Here is a 19,787-nt window from a genome sequence, read left to right as displayed (position 1 = left end):
ATCCGCTATGCATGACTCCAATTACAGCGTCGGGGTCTGCGAGGAAAAGTTTCTACTCACTGAAGTCTAAAGCATTTTTGGGGCAGAGAGGTGGGGGGAGGGGGCTGGAGTTGTCTGGGTGCTGGAAGACAAAGAGGTGGCCAGGTAGAAACATGCCCCTCGACACAGAGGCAAAGTGGACAACATGAAAACTTGCACAAAGAAAGAGGAGAAGCTATGTGGGAAGTAAAAAAAAAAAAAAAAAAAAAAAACCTAAGCAAGAAAACATCCTCAAATAGTTGATATTTTAAACATAAACATCTAATCCTTTAAATGTAACAGTTTGTCTATTTTAAGTACTGAACTGCAATAACTCAAGCTGCAAAACTCTGAACAGATGATTGCACACATGATCTCTACTATGATGAAAATAAAAAAATGTGAGGTGTGCGTCACACCACAGCTATACTTTCACCTCCGCATCAAACCCTGGGCCTGGCGCTCACGCCTGCATTTGATGCGCTCCACCGTCACCTCCTACGGCTGTGGACATTTACTGCATCGGCCAGGCTGGTCGGGAGCCTGTGCCAGATTCTTCACCAACTCTTTCCATTTTGACAGCCCCAGAACCCGAAATAGCTTGTGGGTAAGGAACCTCATAGCTCCATCATAAAAAAAACTATTTAGAAACTACGGCTGCATGGAGACAACGTCACCAGCTGCCCAGTGGAAATACTGTTTTGCATCTAGGGTGTTTTTACCTTCTCATTTTTGATTTAAAATGGCTCATTTGTGGTAACATCTTCAATCAACTTTATTATTAAGAGAACACTGCAAAAATGGATCTAAAAATAAGTAAAATGTTCTTAAAGTTAGTGTATTTGTCCTTGATTTGAGCAGGTAAATAAGATTATCTGCCAGTGGAATGAGTATTTTGACCCCTAAAATAAGATAATTAGACATCCTGGACTTGAAATAAGATGATGGAGATGAGTTGTTCCTATTTTAAGTGCAAAAATCTTGTTCCATTGGCAGATCATCTTATTAACCTGCTCAAATCAAGGACAAAAGTACTAATTTTAAGAACATTTTACTTACTTTTAGTTCCATTTTTGCAGTGAAACTGTTGCTTGAAAATGTGGTGGGATTAGAGCAGGTCGTAATAGGAACGACGGGTGTTCAACATTTATCTGTATGTTTCTCTGTTTAATATTTTAGCACCATAAAACAATTAGGGTTATGGCGTAAAACATAAATCTGCATAGAAATTTGAAGAAGAAAAAAAACAAAAAAATGAGTACTTTTCAGAGACAGTTTAATGATAAAAAGGAATATCGAGAAGTCGGGAAAACCTAGAGACCATACGGTTTTCTTTCTTACCTTGTTGTGCATACAGGAATGAGTCTTGTCGTTAAAACTTTAGGTTGCATCAATATCCCTCCAATTATTTTAATCAAAAGGCAAGCAAGAAGAGTTGAAAAGAGAGGCAACCCTCGCTGTGGATCAAGAGGCACATTGGAAGAAAAATATTGCTGGCAGAACAAAGGGAAGGAAAGTAGAGACACAAGACAATCTCGTTTGAACCTTTGTGCTTCTCCACCTTCATCAGATGGCCTTCAAACTCACACAGGTACATGTGAGTCGGTGTGTTCAGGCAGCCTCCCTATGGAGCTTTTACCAAGAATCCAACAAGCCTTTGAGAGCGACATAAAACTCTGGGGGCTGGATACCAAGAAAATGCACCGCTGCAACAACCGTGCTTTGCCTAAGCAACAAAAAGGTGTGTCAGAGGAACAGTGATGTATAAAACATGTGTGACAATACGGTACAGGCTAGCATTATGATGTCCTTTAATTAGAGTCAGTCAATTGGGGAACCGTCGTGCCACTGACTCACTGTCTAAACACTGCCAGCGAAAATGATACTCCGTTGAAGCCAGTGGCCAGCTCTGAACCCACACAGCAGCTCCGCTCGTATACACATCTGGTAATGAATCCAAGTGCCTTGCTGCTCACATCATCCCCCTGTGGTCAGCGTTTCTCTCCATATATATATATATATATATATATATATATATATATATATATATATATATATATATATATATATATATATATATATATATATATATATATATATATATATATATATAGCCAGCTTTAATTACCCAATTCATTACACTTTCTAGTTTGTAGCCCCCATTCTTTTAAAACAATCTACTGATATGAAACATTCATTGATCAGGGATGGTGCAAAAGATAATGGCGCTGTTCTAGCTAGAAACGCAGAGGACCACACTTCATGTCCCGACAACGTTCAGCTGAACCCTCGTTACAAAATAACAACACGACCTCGGTATGATGTTTCTCAAGAAACCCCCAAATTGTGCAATACTCGTGACAAAGCATGTGCTTTGAGTGATGTGACGCAATGCAGGTATTTAAAAAAGGGAGGAGGGGAAAGACTGGTTATGTGTCATTTGAGCCCGAAAACTGTTTTCTTGCGATGTGTCGCCGATGACAACAGACAGAAGATGCTGACAAAAGCTTGTCCCTGTATGTTGGCTAAAGAACATCCCTATATTATTAAAAAACAGCATTACAATGCCAGGCCCAACGCTAAGCCACAGACCTTTTCTAGAAACTGTCTGAGATCGATGGTGTACGACCGGGGGGTCTGCAATTTGTGGCTCTGGGGCCACTAGATTCTCAGTCATTGAACATTACTTTAACAAGAACAGACAACTGATAGGAACTTCCAACAAAACAAAAAAAGGTATGACGCTATAAAGTGTGGAAAAATTTAAAAGCCTCCAAGAACAACCCTGAGGAATTATCAGAATATATTTAAAATAAATATAAAACATCTATTTATACCAAATGTTGCAGACCCTTGGTGTGGAAGACAGTCTAGAAGCGTTCAGAGTGGCAAAATCACTTTAGGGAAAAAAAAACAACAACAACCTAAAGCAGGAAATAAAGGACATCCTGTCTTCACATTAGGCAAGGGTGTTGGAAGAACTTACAGCGATGCTGATAAAAAAAAAAAGGGACTGATTAATCTCAGAAGGCTCACAGAGTGATAGCTAAATGGTTAGATAAAACCACATTATGTATTTATTTACATAGCCAGAGGAAGGAATGAGTTTGAACTATGAACAAGAAAAAAAATAAACTAAATATAAAGGTCTGGTTCTTTTGAAAAGCCATGCTGTAGAGGTTCAGCGTTTCAACAGAGACAGTTTTACCACGGCCTCCGTTTACCAGCTGTGCACAGATACAGTAACAGAGCGTGTTGGTTTTAGGGTGACGTAGTATTTAAGATAAAGATAAGCGTCTCAGACACAGAGCTTCATGCTGGCTGGCATCCTGACACCATTTTGTAGCTTTATAAAATGCCCCTTTAGCAAAAGTCTGATTGTTTTTAAATCACATGATGACGACAGCTTTGAAGATAGTTTTTTTTCCTGCAGAAAAAGAGTGATAGCAAACACCATCAGTAATGATTAAACACTCTACATGTACAAATACAACACAAGTATAGAGTAAATAACACTAATATCTTCTCAAAGTAAATCGCTCTTTCTGCGTTCTTTGAATACCCTCTTAACTTGAAGTTATCAGGATATTCAGGCTTTGTACTGAATCCACGGATCTGGACTGATTCAAACAGTGTGCCACATGATTGGTTTAACGTTTGCACAATTACGCAAAACATTGTGATTGGTCTGGACAACTTACTAAAGTAATTATAGCGGGGTGTAGGTTTTATTCGAGAGTGGGGTTGCGGTGGTTCGTAAATGGCAAATTTTACGAAGAAATTCTCCATGGTCCCTGCGCCTCCCGATGACATCACATTATGGCAACGCCACTCAAACAAACTACATTGAGCCCGCGGTCTGCATTTGTAACGAATCAATTTTATTTTGTTAATGTAGCGGTTTCTTTTTTTTCTCAAAAGCTTCAGGCTTAAAGATGAACATAGAACCCACTTTAATTGATAAAAATTAGGTAAAATATTTAGGTATAATGATTAACATAAGGATAACACTGCCTAAAAATGCCTAGAAGAAATCAATACGTGGATGTGCCAAAATTTTCTCCAATTGAATAAAAACAAAACTGAAGTAATAATATTTGGACCAATAGAGGAAAGATCAAAAGTTAGCACACAGCTTCAGTCGCTTCAGCTAAAAAACACTAATCAGGCCCGAAATCTGGGAGTAGTGATGGACTCAGACCTGAACCTTCAAAAGCATCTAAAGACAGTTACAAGGTCGGCTTTCTATCACCTGAAGAACATTTCTAGGATTAAAGGACTAATGTCTCAGCAGGATCTAGAAAAACTAATCCATGCGTTTATTTTTAGTAGAATTGATTACTGCAACGGTGTTTTCACAGGTCTGCCTAAAAAGTGGATCAGACAGCTGCAGCTGATCCAGAACGCTGCTGCCCGCGTCCTCACTAAGACTAAGAAAGTAGAGCACATAACACCAGTTCTAAAGTCCTTACACTGGCTCCCTGTATCTCAGAGAATAGACTTTAAAATACTTCTGTTAGTCTATAAATCCTTAAATGGCTTAGCTCCTAAATACATCACAGACTTGTTATCAGCGTATAAACCCTCCAGACCACTCAGGTCTTCTGGCTCCAGCCTACTCTGCATACCTAGAACCAGAACTAAACAAGGAGAAGCAGCATTTAGTTCCTGTGCTCCAATTATCTGGAACAAACTTCCAGAAAACTGTAAAAGTGCGGAAAGCCTGAGTTCTTTTAAATCAAGATTAAAAACACATTTGTTTAAAATTGCCTTCAACTGTCCTAGTTAACTGAATCACCACTTTTTTGTTCTATTTTCTATCTATATTTTATTCCTACTTGCTCTTATTCTGATTTATTTTGCTATATTTTAATCATGTAAAGCACTTTGCATTGTCTTTGTACTGAATTGTGCTATATAAATAAATTTGCCTTGCCTTGCCACTGAAAATGACAGAACAATATACATTTAAAAAAAAAAGAAATCAACAAATAACTAAATTTTTGGAAGAATATTGTCACAATTTCATCTGGAATAATAAAAAAATTGTGATCAGAAAAAACGACATAGTAATATCAGTAGAAAAAGGAGGAATAAACATTCATTTTAAAGTGATGAATGCCGGGATAAAATTATATTGGCTGCAGATTTTTATTAAAAATGAAAAGAGTTTATGGTTTAGTCTCCCTTCACAACTTTTTTTTTTTTTTTTTTTTAAATTGAAGGAAATTTCTCTTAAAATGTAATTTTGATCCTGCACAATTACAGATTAAAATGTCAGACTACCACACAAGCATTCCATAATGATGTTAAAATTTTTCATGCCTCGATTAAGTTACTGGAAAATAACCGTAAATTAACAAAATAAAATTGATTTGTAACAATTGGAGACCACGGGCGTAAGGTAGTTTGTTTGAGGGGAGTTGCCATATAATTGACGTCATCGGGAAGTACCTGGTACCTACACCGGCTGCATAGAGAACAGTGCTACACACATCCACTGCAGTTATGGCAGAACTACTCACCGTTGACTGCTTGTTGTAGTGCCTCCAGCTTCCTCTGTCTTTCCTTGATCCTGTCGTATGCAGTAGGGAGCCCAGAGCCAACGGACAGGGCTGAGAAGTGTTGAGGCGCCCGGTTCTTCAGCCCGCCGAACTCAGAGAACCGAGAGTCCACCTCCCTGGGCACAGGCAGCGGCGATTTCCGCCTGCCCACAGAATGCGTGCTCAAGGCGCTGCTGCCTCTCCGGGCGTCTTCCAGAGCTCCGAAACGAAGCGCTTCTGGGTCCATGTACGCCAAGTCCACAGAGGAAGCCCAGGTCTTTCTGGGCTGACTCGGGCCCCTGTCCGTAACGTGGTAGGGTAAAGACCTGCGGTCCAGCTCCACGGGCCGGCTCTGCATCTGGGGGGGGAAAGGGTGCAGATACGGAGAGGAAAGCTGGTGCTGGAGTGAGGGAGGCTTGGGGTAGAGTTCTGTGGGAGAGTCAGAGTGGGAATTATGGGGCGCTGCGCCGTCGTCCCCTTTCAGCAAATCCTGTATCGGCAGCGAGCCCATGGAACGACTGAGGCCCCGGTTAAGAGCCGTTTGCTCCTGGGTTCTGGCTTTGTAGCGCTCCAAAACTCTGGGGGCGGCACTCCTCCCTGAGAAAGGAAATGTCATTAATTTAAGAGCGCACAGATATACCTCCGCCAGTCAAATTGTTAAAAACGCACAATGCCTCATTCTTTAAATTGTCCACAACATCCTACAGACAGCCATAAAAAGAAAATGCATTCAGCTTTGCCACAGACTACTTCATTTTCTCAAATCTGTAGAAATGTCAAACAGGTTGCCAGTTAAAGACCTAACGTGGAAATCTTGCAATGCATATTCTTCAGCTGTGCAACTAAAAAAAGTGTTACTGCCATATGGGTTACGGACGTACAATTAGGGCCGGACAATAAAGAAGAAAAAGCATATCGATAAAATAGAAATCACACTGATAATTATCAAAAAATTTAAAGCATATTTTAAGTGCAGCCCTGGCCGTTTTATGCTGATGCTTAATGACCTTTTTTTTTAGATAAAGAACACCGTCACTGAATTTAAACACATCAAAGCTTGGTGACGGAGGGTTCCTGGGTCTGCGTTTGTGATTGGTTGGGAGGATGCAGCGACTTTAGTATTAACCTACAGGAGAGGCTAGAATGCAAAAAGAAGGAAAACAGATCCATTGAACTTCCTATTGACCCTTTTTTTTCCCCTGTTGGACCACATGTCTATCGAACGATATATACTGTTATTGAATCATCATCTGGTCCAACCTACAATGCGTTGCAAAAGTATTTATAGCCCTTGAAAAACCACAAACTTCAAGTCTGCCAGTTGGATTAAGATCTGGTCGCTGACTGGGCCCATTTAGCCCATTAACATGATTTGATCTAAACCGTTCCATATTAGCTCTAGCCGTATGTTCAGGGTCGTTGTCCTGCTGGAAGGTGAACCTCCATCCCAGTCTCGCGTTTTCCACAGCCTCCAGCTTTCTTTCTCCATTGCTGGGTATTAGTCTCCATCTATCCTCCCTCTAAGTCTGACCAGCTTCCCTGTTCCTGTTGAGGAAATGCATCATGACCACGTAATGCTGCCATCGCCATGTTTTACAAATCTTCTATAGATTTGGTCTGCCTATGATATGACTGAAAACAGGAGCTTTTATGGCTTTATGCAGCATATCTTTTCTTCTTGGAATTCTTTCATAAAAAGGGAAGATTTGTAGTGCACACAGCTAATAATTATCCTGTTAATAGTGTGACTGGAAGGTTATTGCAGGTCTTTTAATTATCATGGTCTTTGCTGCTTTTCTGATTAATGCTCTCATCGGAGCAAAGGTGGCTGAATTTAGATGTTTGTCACACATCCACGAAGAAATTTTACAATTATTAATACCTTTTTCTTGGTCTATGACGTAAAATCCCATAAAAATATATGAGTTTCTAACAAGATGTGGAAAAGCTCAAGGGTTATTAATAATTTTGTAACAAGCTGTAGTTTATGAAATGGAGGTATTCAGTAACCATTAAGGGAAAAGAGAAAATATCAGAAACCTGAGCAGAAGCTACAACCTGAAACCACTGGAATAGCATCTATTAGTCATTCGTTTGCATAGCCCTTTCCACACCCGCAATATTGGTGACCAAAGTGCTTAAGATATATAAATATAAAGAATTAAAAAAAAACATGAAAAGAAAAGAAAAAAATTAGGTTAAAAAACAAGGTTAATAAAACTAAATAGATAAAACAAGGAGGGAGGGAGATGCTTCATGACAACAAAGATACTAAGGAACGGAGTGATCTTTTGCATGTACTTTCCCTCGGGCTGTCTGGGGTTCAACAAGACAAACAAAGCTCTGATAGAAACAGCAAACCAGCAGCTTCACTGGTGACTCAAAAATATGAATCTAATCAATATCATGCAGTGCTTACATAATCTGGATAACAGCCACGGCTGTGCTCTGGCCGTCCTCTCAATGGCCTGGAGAAATGCCGGAATGCTCAAAAACCACAGGAGGAGGTTTGGTCATATTTTCCCGAATTTAGTTTGAATTAGAGGTTTTTGTGTGTTGTTCTTTGTGGGTCTTTTTCTATCCGAAAGAATATAAATGATGAATGCTGATCTATATGTTGCGTTTTTTTTTGCCTTGCTGCCATGGATCTGTTCAGCTAAACTAAGCTTTGCACTCTTGAAGGAACATGTACTCTCATTTATAACTCACTGGAAAGAAAACAGATCCTTTTTACATAAAGTTATGTATCCACTGGAGCTTTAGATGTTCATCTGTATCCCCTTCCATAGTTTTCACTTCATCAAACCAAATCTTCAGCATATTTATATTACAGGTAAACGGGGCTCCAGTACTGAACCTTGAGGAACACCAGTAGACACATTGTGAAATAAAGAAATGCCCTTGCCATAATAACTCCAAAAACATGTGAAAACCATTTGACTGTATAAATAGGAAGTTATCACCGCTAATAATACCAAAGTAGTCAAGTAGATATGACTCCGTACTATTTAAACAGCACATACGGTTTTACACTGCAAAAACAAAACTAGAAATAATTAAAATGTTCTTAAAATTAGTGTATTTGTCCTTGATTTGAGCAGGTAAATAAGATGATTTGCCAATGGAATAAGATTCTTGCACTTAAAATAGGAACAATTCGTCTCAAACATCCTATTTCAAGTGCAGGATGTCTAATTATCTTATTTTAGGGGTAAAAATAGTCATTCCATTGGCAGATAATCTTATTTACCTGCTCAAATCAAGGATAAATACTCTAACTTAAAGAACATTTTAATTATTTTTAGATCCGTTTTTGCAGTGTAGCTGCTTTGTACTTATAGTATATGTATAAACAGCTAATTTTATTTTATTTTTTATTTAACCTTTATTTATATTGGGATTCTCATTGAGATCCAACATCTCATTTTCAAGAGAGGCCTGTTTTGATGAAACAAAAGCAACAACAAAAACAGAAATGATTAAAGCATTCGACTAGCATTCATAAGCTAATCTTACCCGATGGCAGGCCTTTGCCTCTCAACCTCTCTCGAATCTCCTTACTCCTCTCTGGAAGAGATTCTCTATCTGTGAGCAGACCATCCAGCTGAGAAAATAAGAGTTGAAGTAAGCAAAAACGAAAGGATCAAAGTTGGTACGGTGAGGGTTAAAAAAAAAGAAACATTTAATGAGTATGAAACCCCATTTTCCTGCATCTTACACACACATTTTCCTCATAATATGAATGCTGTGCTGTATTATTTGCGGTGCATACCTGAGAGAGACTGCCAAGCACCAGCCGCACCAGTTTTCGAATGTAGGAGAAAGGAGGGTCACAGGTGGAGTTTCTGATGTGCTTGCTGCAGATGTCCAGCACCGTGCGCAGCGACATTCGGCTCAACGTAACATCATCACACATGTTGAGCAGCAGACTGTTTAGGTGTTCCCCCAGCTTCATGGGCTGAACAGGAAACCAAATGAGGAAAGACAAACCATCACCGAGGGCAGAACTTCACATGGAATCACAAGTCATTTGATCTGTTATAAAACATTTATGGATCATCTTCTACGCGTGGCAATAACTACCTTACATGAAGGGTTCAATCTAAAATGCATTTTAGATTTAAAAAAGGCCAAAATTCGGAATTAAAAGTGTTGATTATTTTTGCCGTCTTAAAAGAAGACAGCAGAACAAACAAGATACACCTAAATCCGGTGTTGAAAAAAAGGCTATTTGCACAATAAGGGAGGGCATTCATCTGCTGTCTTCTATCATTTTCTTTACTGCTTTCATAAAACAAGTAATTTTTTATTCATAAAAATTTGATTTCAGTAACTGATTGTGCTTGTGTCCCGGAAGTTCTGGGTTCAACTCCCACAGACTGCCACTCTGGGTCCCTGAGCAAGACCCTTAAGCCCAGATTGCTCCCCGGGTGCCACACAATGGTTAAAAGCAGAGAACAAATTTCATTGGAATATACGTTATAATGACAATAAAGATTATTATTATTATTCAGGAATCTAAATACCGCATTTCCTGCAATACTAATGTAATTCAAGTCTGCTGTGCTTTCATATACAATGCTATTTTATAAAATAAAGTAACTAATGTGCCTTTAACCTGGATAAATGACGCGTCTAAATTTTCACATTTCGTTTTGTGATGCCTTTGGCGCTAGTTTCAAGGTAAGAGATATAAAGAGGACATTCCAACAAATCACCTGGTAGTCAGTTTCCATTAAAGCCATTTGGATCAGAGTATATTAAAATAAACTGATTGGTTACACAAGTACACCCCTAAATTTGTTTCGTGACAAGTATTGCAGCGGCAATGAAGGCGGCGCTTCTCATAAGAGTGGACGTGCTTCACACCTGACTGACCGTCATGAAGATGCGGGGGAAACCTGATCATCTTCATTCTCCAAATATATTCCAGAGTGCATTTCCAGGCAGCACTTTTCCTCCTCAAGATGACATTTTAAGATACAGTAGTGATCGTGTCAAATCATGAGGGACGTTACACTTTAGACATTTGGGGCAGTTCCAGCTTTTCACTCAGCTGTATTTGTGATAATGTAATCACTCAGCCAAGCTGCAAGTTCATAAGTGAGTTTTATGTGACACAATAATAATAATAATAACTAAAGTAAATAGGACAAGTTGTGAATATTACATTTTATACTAAAAAAGGGTTTTTAAATATTAACATAAGCCTTTATCAGCATTATAGCTTTAGAGGGACCTTTTTGTGTTTATTGAATTTACAATGTTTACCTGACTTTGGGGAATTTCGTAGTCTGCTCCCCAAAATAATGTCATTCCCAGGGAGTACATGTGCATCTGTGGGAGGAAAAGACAGCTATTAGCAAATCGTACATCCAGGTGTAACAACAGACAAAACGGCTGACTGAAAAGGCAATAATTGACATAAAAAAGGGTGACGGTTGTAGAGACAAGGTTTCGTTTAGTAAAACGTAGGGGAAAGAAAACATAAAACCACCGTAAAAGAATTAAAGGTGAATAATCGTTTCCACACAGAACATAGATGAGGGGTTCCACCTTAAATCTCCAAATCTTTTCCATTTTCCTGTTATTACTCTCGACTCATTGCTTTGGAGACAAATCACTTCCCCTGAATGTTGGGCTTGGTAGGGTAAAGAATAATTCAGGGACTGCCAAAGAATTTAACAAACCTTAGAGGTCTTTTAGGAGCAGACGGAGCGCAAACTTAAAGATACACTAACGCTTCCAGGAAACCTCACAGACTAGCCAGGGAGGAGTAACAGTGAGCACACAACACCAGGTTGAAAACAGTAACGGAAAGCTTTGGCTCTCACAGCTGACATATATTTACGCTCAAGTCTTATAATGAAGGAAACGGATTATAACTTGTGCACCGAAATAACTCAGCTGGAGAGTCGGATCCAGGCTTGGAAAACTGACTCAGCACAAAGCTGTTTGAGGTTTGTGGGCCTGAGCCAGAGACGGGTTTTCAGTCATGCAAGCTTTCAGTTATTCTACCAGAGTAGCAGATTTGAAATGGGAGGGCTGTGGCGATTCTCTCAACAAGCGGAGAAGACACGGTTCCCCAGAACGTTGGACATACAGTCTGCCAACGTGTCAGTGTAGGACGCCAAGTCGGGAGAAGTTCAACCACACCACGCTGTCCATCATTTATGTACACATTCCACTGAAAACGCATCTACAACTGATTTTAAGCCATCAACTTTTCTATTTGTTGACAAACCAAACTTTAAGAGTGAATTTACTTTTTAAACCTACAAAACTACATCTACTTACCAACTCAGGAGCCACTATGACTAGCTACAACTGTCTTTTTAAAGAGTTACTGCAAGTTTTAGTAAGTTAAAAATAGGACATTTATATCCTTTTTTAACATTAACAATCCCATTTAAGGTCTATATAAACTACAAAAAGTAAGTTGGGTAAATTTAACCTAACGTAAAAACTTAAGCAACTTAAACAGAATCGTTTTAATTTAAGTTGATGTTATCTTATTTATTTACTTTGGCATGCGAATCATGTACATTTATACCTAGATTATCTAACTCCAATGTGTTTCTTCAGTGTTCAATAAGATGTTTTGTTTTTTTTACTTGCCTAATTGTACAATGAGTCCAGTTCTAGATAAGCTGGCTTATTGTAACGAGAAGGAAAGATAAGCAATAAATAAACAACCAGAATGAAAGAGAACTCCTTCCCGCTAATGGGTGGTTTTTCTTTCCACTGTCGCTTCATGCTTGCTCAGTATGAGGGAATGCTGCAAAGCCATGGACAATGCAGACGACTCTTCCTGTAGCTCTACGCTTCCCCAGGAGTGAATGCTGCTTGCCGGGACTTTGAAGCAATCAACTGGTTTCCTTATATAGGACATTTTTGACCAATCTGTATAACATGATTGATTTTGACTTTGTAAAGTGCCTCCAGATGACATGTTTCATGAATTGGCGCTATAGAAATAAAATTTAATTGAACTATCCTGGTCCGGGAATCGTCTGATTCATTTACCCTTGCTTGGTTATCAACCAGTCAGACATACAAAAATCCTACCCTTCTTGGAGTCAGTGAATGGATTAATGACAGCACACTTTGAAGTGGATGTTACCGAATGAAAAAGACTTGAGTTTAGCCATTTGCCGTATCTGTAGCCATGTTTCCATCCATTAGCCATGAAAATTTTTAATTTTTACATTTCCATCAACCTTTTCCCCATGCAATATTTCAAAATGCCCATAAAAAAACAACACATTGATGGAAACGTGGTTTGTGAGGGCTTTAAAAAATACCCTCGCAGGAAGCAGAGAGATGCAAAGGGCTGTTTAAAAAGAAACTATATTTTCTGCAGAAGATTTGGTCAGGCAACTATCAGAAAGAGAGGAAAACATTCAGCAGATAACCGAACGATGATAGTTTCACAGCAAAGCTGCTCTGTTTAATCCGGTTTAGCTTTTGACCTTGGTCCGTCATGGCGGGGTTTGGAAATGTTGGCAGTCCTTAGGAATCTCTCAAGGATCTACATCCTCAAGGAAATATAGACCTCTGCATATGACTAACATACGAAAGATTGATAAGCTAAAGATGCTAAAGACAGTTGAACATACCAAAACAATTGTCTTTGCTGTTAGACCCTGTTTCAGTGACTCCACTTTTACTCGTGGCAGGATGGCAAGACAATTTTTTTAATGTGATTAACTGTAGTTCTTAAGAGAATAGATATCACCCAAAAAGCTCTAATCGGTGCAGCTCTACGCTTCCTGATTTATGGGAGTGCACCAATGAACTTTAGGTAGAAATGCATCAAGATAAAGATACAGCAAAGAATGTTACCCTCTCTGTCCGTGTGCATGACCTAAGCGGTGCATACCTTTTCAATGTCAGAAACTGAATTCAAGGAGATGCCTTCCATGACCTCTGGAGCTGTGAACGCTCTTAAGTCCTGTTGGGTGACATACTCGTCTGCAAATGAAATATTGCCAGAGGGCATGAGCAGGAGGGACCAGGGTGAGATGATGAAGCCCATGGCTGCAGGGTCTGAAGACGGAAACAGAACACAACAATTCAAAACATGAATGTGGCTGGAAAAACCTTACATACACAAGGGCACTCTCACAAACACCTACAGGTGCTTGGATTCAGATATTTACAGATTCACTTCTATACTGAAAACCCCTATTATTAGCTTTAGCTGCCACTTCATTCATGTCGTATTAATTAATCCTGTATATTTTTCAGCGATGGTATCAAAGCGTTGGTTGTTTGTACCTGTAATACTTTATTGGTTAGTTTTGCTGTTCTTTTTACATCTCTCTTTGCAGGTGTAGAAGCAGACTCAGAGGATGTTATATCGCTCTCTCCCTTTTCTCTCCTCTTTCTCGTTCACCTAGCATTTTGTCTCATCTGTTTCTCTCCTTTTTTCCTCTTCTACCTTCCCGTTTCAGTGTCCATTTAACATAAAATAGTCCCAGCATAAAAATCTCATAAAGCTTCTTGCATATATAAATCAAGCAGAGCACTATGGCGAAAGCAGTAAGGCTCCACATGTGAAAGCAAAATCTGTTGGGCTCTTTTTGGCATTAAGACAATTATTATTGACAGATTGCCAGACAGGACACAAAAAAACAAACAAAAAAAAAACATGAACGCGGATATAAAAACAGCAAAAGAAAAGTTGTCTTTCTTCAGATAAACTTTTAGACACTGTCAAACAAGCACAGCCTCAAAGTACAATGTTCTAAAGCTCTATCAAAACCCTGTCCAGACATTCAAAGCCCAAATGCCTCACACATCTAACCACAGTGGCTGCTTCTTGCGAACGGCTCTGGCGTTTATGGATATGGAAGCTGACTGAAGTAAACCACAACACATGTCGCTTTCCCTAGGCTGCAAAAACAAAAAAGTCTTGAAGCGTAGAAGCAAAAAAAGGAATGGCTACACAGCATAATTCTCTTTTCCTACAAAGCCACAGGCGGTGCTATGGTCAGGGATGGTTTTAAAAATATACAAAGGAATGTTTGAGCAGTGCTGCAAAATTCTTTCTTTTGACTCATACTTTAGTCTGAGAAGGGCAGAGCGTGGAAAAGGGGAGCTAGATTTGAAGAACTGTGGAAAAAAAAAAATCTGCTTTCAAAAGCTGGAATTTACTAAGTAAATACAAGTTTCCTGCTTAAAACCTCATCTGATCATTCAACGATCTTACTGTAAAGTAGACAAGGGCTAAGTATCAAATGCAAAACTTTACTTAAAAAAAAAAGTAATCATGATTTTTATCATATTGCAATGTGCTGCTGCTGTTTGATGAGCAACTGAGCCATTGCTGACTGAATCGCTGGGCTCTATAAAAGTGGATGTTCACACACACTGCAGTTCATTTTTATTTCTACGCTGACAGGCAATTAACGCCACATTTGGCAAGTGATTAAAGACCTTGGCAGACTTGCAGCGCATTTACATCCCCAGAATTTTTACCCATTACAGCTACAAACTTCATTGCATTTTATTGGGGTTTTATGAGCTAGAACAACCAAAGCCAGTGGCAAATGATAAGATGGAAGGACTACAATTAAACATCTTGGCCTACATAAAAAACATTACACACGCTCTGACTCGAACACTTTCTCTATGGTGAACATAGTAGTGGGAGCACCAGACTGTGGGGATCCTTTTTTTTAAGTAGGGACAGGGAAGCTGGTCAGAGCGGATGGGAAGATGGATGGGACTGAAGGCCAAGAACACCACAGAGCCGGAATTTGGCATCCGAGTCGAAAATTGGGTCACATGATACCCGTAGAAATAAGAATATGTTGGAGTGAATGGAGCTTTACGATTCCTTGCATCTCCGACTGTCCGACCAAGATAGACCAGGGGTCTGTTTTTGTTGGAGCAACGCATCAAGTTGACAGGAAAGCCATGAGTCAGACAGGAAGTGAGACACGGTGGCAGAGAAAAACACATCTGCTTTGGGGAAAACTTCAAAGTAAAATCTTCTACTCGCAACGAAAGCAGTACGCTAAGAGCATGGAAGCTGGAAGTCCGTAATGAAAAACGGTAAAAAGTGAAAGGGCGATCTTTTTTGAGCTTGTTCAGGCAGCATCTGTCGGGATTCACAGTATTTACCCCCGTGTGAATACTTGATAACGCGAGTCTGACGGTTCCTCTAGCTGGGACCTGTGTGGTTTCAAGAAGTCGGAATGGAAACATGAACAGTCTAACGCATCCGGTGCGTTTAGGCCTGTTTGACCTCTCGACGTAGCGGCTAAGACATTAAGCGGGTGGCGTAATTTGATTTAAATCCAAAAAACTCCCACCCTGCAGCGGTCGTGTTTGGCTTTGACACCAATTTCATTTCTAACTAGCGTTTCTCTGGTTCTCCCTCACTATTTATTTGTTTAATCATGAATAAAATTCTGTGACAGCCTGGCGACCTGTCCAGGGTGTACCCCGCCTCTCGCCCATTGACAGCTGGAGATAGGCACCAGCAACCCTCGCGACCCCACAAGGGATAATAGACGTGTTAGAAAATGGATGGATGGAAGGATGAATAAAATAAAACCTCGATATTTGAGAGAAACATAAAATGGACAGTAAAGTTCCCGTCTGAAAGAAAACTCCTGGTCAACTAACCTAACACGCTAGCTGTAGTTAGCTTAACACACAACACGACACCCAGTTAAGGGCTGTGCCCCTCCTTCGAGCTCCATCGAGCAACGCTCATCGTGCTTCCAATTCCCCGCTCAGAGGACATCTCCCGCAACCCACCAGACAACTACCGCCAGGATTACCCCATTTTCTGTGGGAAACCCTGGCAAGACTTAACCACACTGCAAAAACGGATCTAAGAATAAGTAAAATGTTCTTAAAGTTAGTGTATTTATCCTTGATTTGAGCAGTTAAATAAGATTATCTGCCAATGAAATGAGTATTTTGACCCATAAAATAAGATAATTAGACATCCAGCACTTGATATAAGATGATTGAGATAAATTGTTCCTATTTTAAGTGCAAAAATCTTATTCCATTGGCAAATCATCTTATTTAGCTGCTCAAATCAAGGACAAATACACTAATCTTAAGAACATTTTACTTATCTCTAGTTCTGTTTTTGCAGTACACTCCTACTATGAGGAAACCAGATGGGTGAGCGGACATCGATGACCCGTACTGAAACCTTTTTGTTATCCTGTCTTAGAGAGAGGAGACGGAATCACAAGGGGAAATAAGCAAGAAGGCCTGCGCAAAATATTGTGCTTATTTTAATGAATTTATTGTATGATCAACTGATTTATTATGGAGACAGGCCTGGGTGCGTTTGGCCCTTATATGCATGGAGGGAAGCCTGTAAGATGTGACAAAGACACGAGACTAAGGCAAAAGCTCTCCTTCCATGTGGACGGTAACCTTGAAAATACCGTCGTCGCTAGAATAATAAATATTTAGATCAAATCATATTCATGTGCTGGGATGGCCCAGCCAAAGCCCAGACATAAGTTTTACTGAGACTCTATAGAAAGACCTGATAAGTCTGGAGTCAGAAAATGCAGAAAAGTGAAAGTTGTTGCTGATGAGCTGGCTACTTTTGAATACTAATTACCATTCCAAACAAATTTGACTGAGCCTGAGCTGTTTTGCAAAGAAGCACGGCCTCTAGATGTGCCCAGCTGGTAAAAATATACCCTAAAATGTGCAGACTCGATCGAAATAGGCGCCCCTCTTACATTTTTTGACATCTCGAAAACTAATTAAAACAGTTAAGAACTTCTTTGAGTTGGTTTGTCAAATAAATCCCCATAAAAGACAGGAGGTTTGTGGTTTGAACATAAAGGGTAACCAAGTTCAAAGGGTATATGTGGTTTTGCTAGCTACTGTATGAACAGTCGAGCAGACAAAAGGTGACAACATAGTCAGAAAATAAACATTGAAACATTACGGCCGAATCCTTTCACTAAATCTGAAAAACTCATCACTTAAACAAATCTCCTAATCTTTATGCACACAAACCATTGCGTTCAAGACAAAAGAAAAAACAGGAGGGCTAAATTTAGACAGATTGCATGCATTTTTTCCCCACCGGTTGCAGCTTTCCGTTTCTTTGCAGAATAAATCTGCAACGGCTCAAGCTCTTCGCTCTACCAGCAAGGCTAACAACATTGTTTGATTTTAAAACTTGAATATTGGGGGGGGGCATTAATAACGCATTCTTGTTGCAAACAGACTTTACATAGTTCAGTGACTATAATTGCTGTTCCAAACATCTGCTATTCAATTTTAGCCTCACTCAGCAGACCGAAGCTCCACACGCCAGCGGCCACAAGTTACACTGTACAGCTACACACTATAAAAAAAAAAAAAAAAAAAAAACGGATAAAATGGCACTTTAAATACAACTGTGAATGCAGCAGAAAGCAAAGTAAAGACAAAAAGATGAGGGAAAACCTTCAAGCATTCAGCTTTTGCGTCTCGGTTTATCTAAGAAGCCTTCACGAAAGATACTATTCAAGATCAGTTCTGCAAAAGTCTTTCATCATAAATGGGAACTTGGCAGCAGAGGAATATTTAGAAGCATTCGCTGATAAGAAAGCTTTCTTAACGTGTGACGGGGACCTTCAGCACACCCTCCGGGAAGCAAAAACCATAAAGTGAAGTGTGGCTGATTTTACCCAGAGACACATGCGGTCCGGCGATTTACAATGGTCAGCTGCTTAGACGACACGTTAAGCCCGTCTTATCAGGTGTGCTGGAACGACGAGCGGAACCAGGAACCTCCCGCCGTGTTTTTACAGCGACGGTTTCTGCAGACTCGCGTCCTCTTCGGCGTCCCTACAGTTAAAGCTTCCCTCGGTCGCCCGCCTCCAAGTTTTTTTCTCAATAAATAAAGTGTCTGTGGAAGCTGAAAACCTTATCTGGCCTGTGCTGCCAAGGACAACTGGCTACACTCACAGGCATAAGCCACTCACAAAAAAATGAGGAAAATGTCCAAAACTATCACACAGTCTACAGTGTTTGTAGAGATAAGCAAATGAAAACATCAGAGCAAAAAAAAAAAAAAAAAAGATACATATCATAAGTTTACATGAGCAAATTTAGCTTTTTTTCTGGATTTTCATTTAAAGACAAATCTGCAGATGTTCTAAACTCAAAAGCAGGACAAAACTTTTGGAAAATTTCTCTATTTTTTTTTCTTTATTTTTGTAAAGATGATCAAAAATAAAGAAACAAATACCTTTGTTGAAAAGCTCTTGGAGGCTCTCTGCGCTCTGACTGAGCAGGGCCCACACCTCCTCCTCCTGGAGCGGGCCCCCTCGGACTTCCAGGGCTTCTGCCAGAGTCACATGCATCTTCCCTGCACAGGTAGAGGAAGACGAGCACGGGTTATCCCTTACACCGACACAGAAATTCAACCGACATACACATGCTTTTTTATTTTGTTTAGAAACGTTACGGTTTTTTATAACCATCACGCTCCAGCTCTACTCCAAGTTTAATGACACGTTGTTCTGTAAACTTGCTAACAAACAGCACCCAACAGAGAAGGCCACCTTGACCTTTGCCTTGATTAAGAAGAAGAGAAGAAAGAAAGAAAAAAACAACAATCTTCATTGTGTGAGATGAACCTCGACAATCAGAGCAGCACAGAAAATGCAAAGGCAGCACCTCCGAGTCTCAGTTCTGTTCATGTCAGCAACTATATGGCGTCTTGAAAATGTTTGAAATGCTTGTTGCTTTATTGCCTTACAGCCACCAACTTAAATAAGATTTCCAAGGTTGTTGTTTTTTTTTTTTAAACAAATGATTAACAACCCTTTTCTTCAGCTCTTAACATGCAAACCTTTTTGGTAAAGAAAGCAAATTAAGAAACTATCAGAACAAAACAAAAGTGATGTGGAAGTTTTAACATCACATACATACATTCTCCTTTTTATTCTGTTATATTTCACAATCTAGATTTGATTTATTCCGATCTATTTTACCCTAACCCAAAGACAAAAACTGATCTAGGCAGATAAATACAACTCTTTTTTTTTTTAAACCAAGATCTTAAAAGTGTCGTATGTAAAGCTCTGTTTTTACATGTCGCTAACCCGAAACTGGGTCAGGGCTCGGCACAAAACACCCCGCGAAGTGGGCTGGCAGCATGAAACGCGGCATTCCCCGTTACATTAGGAAGCTTGTGGTTAATATATCTGTAGGGAAATCAAACCAGAGCCCCCAGCT

At 39.7% G+C, this 19,787-nt stretch overlaps 1 protein-coding gene across 1 annotated transcript in view; it reads right to left on the bottom strand.

The window, feature by feature from the left end:
* LOC118563947 (tyrosine-protein phosphatase non-receptor type 13-like) overlaps positions 1–18,935 on the bottom strand; it is a 57,859-nt gene extending 38,924 nt beyond the window's left edge. The window contains exons 1-6 of the mRNA XM_036140315.1: positions 18,796–18,935; positions 13,444–13,610; positions 10,833–10,898; positions 9,334–9,519; positions 9,078–9,165; positions 5,544–6,158 (exon numbers count right to left, since the gene is read on the bottom strand). Coding sequence (XP_035996208.1) covers positions 5,544–6,158; positions 9,078–9,165; positions 9,334–9,519; positions 10,833–10,898; positions 13,444–13,610; positions 18,796–18,910 — 1,237 coding nt within the window. The 5' untranslated portion in view covers positions 18,911–18,935. The remainder of the gene's footprint in view (positions 1–5,543; positions 6,159–9,077; positions 9,166–9,333; positions 9,520–10,832; positions 10,899–13,443; positions 13,611–18,795) is intronic.
* Between the last annotated feature and the right edge of the window lie 852 nt (positions 18,936–19,787).

The sequence above is a fragment of the Fundulus heteroclitus genome, chromosome 8 (assembly GCF_011125445.2).
Source record: "Fundulus heteroclitus isolate FHET01 chromosome 8, MU-UCD_Fhet_4.1, whole genome shotgun sequence".
Classification (NCBI taxonomy): domain Eukaryota; kingdom Metazoa; phylum Chordata; class Actinopteri; order Cyprinodontiformes; family Fundulidae; genus Fundulus; species Fundulus heteroclitus.
Note: the sequence above shows the minus strand (reverse complement) of the source record. Positions and strands in the feature narration are given on the sequence as shown.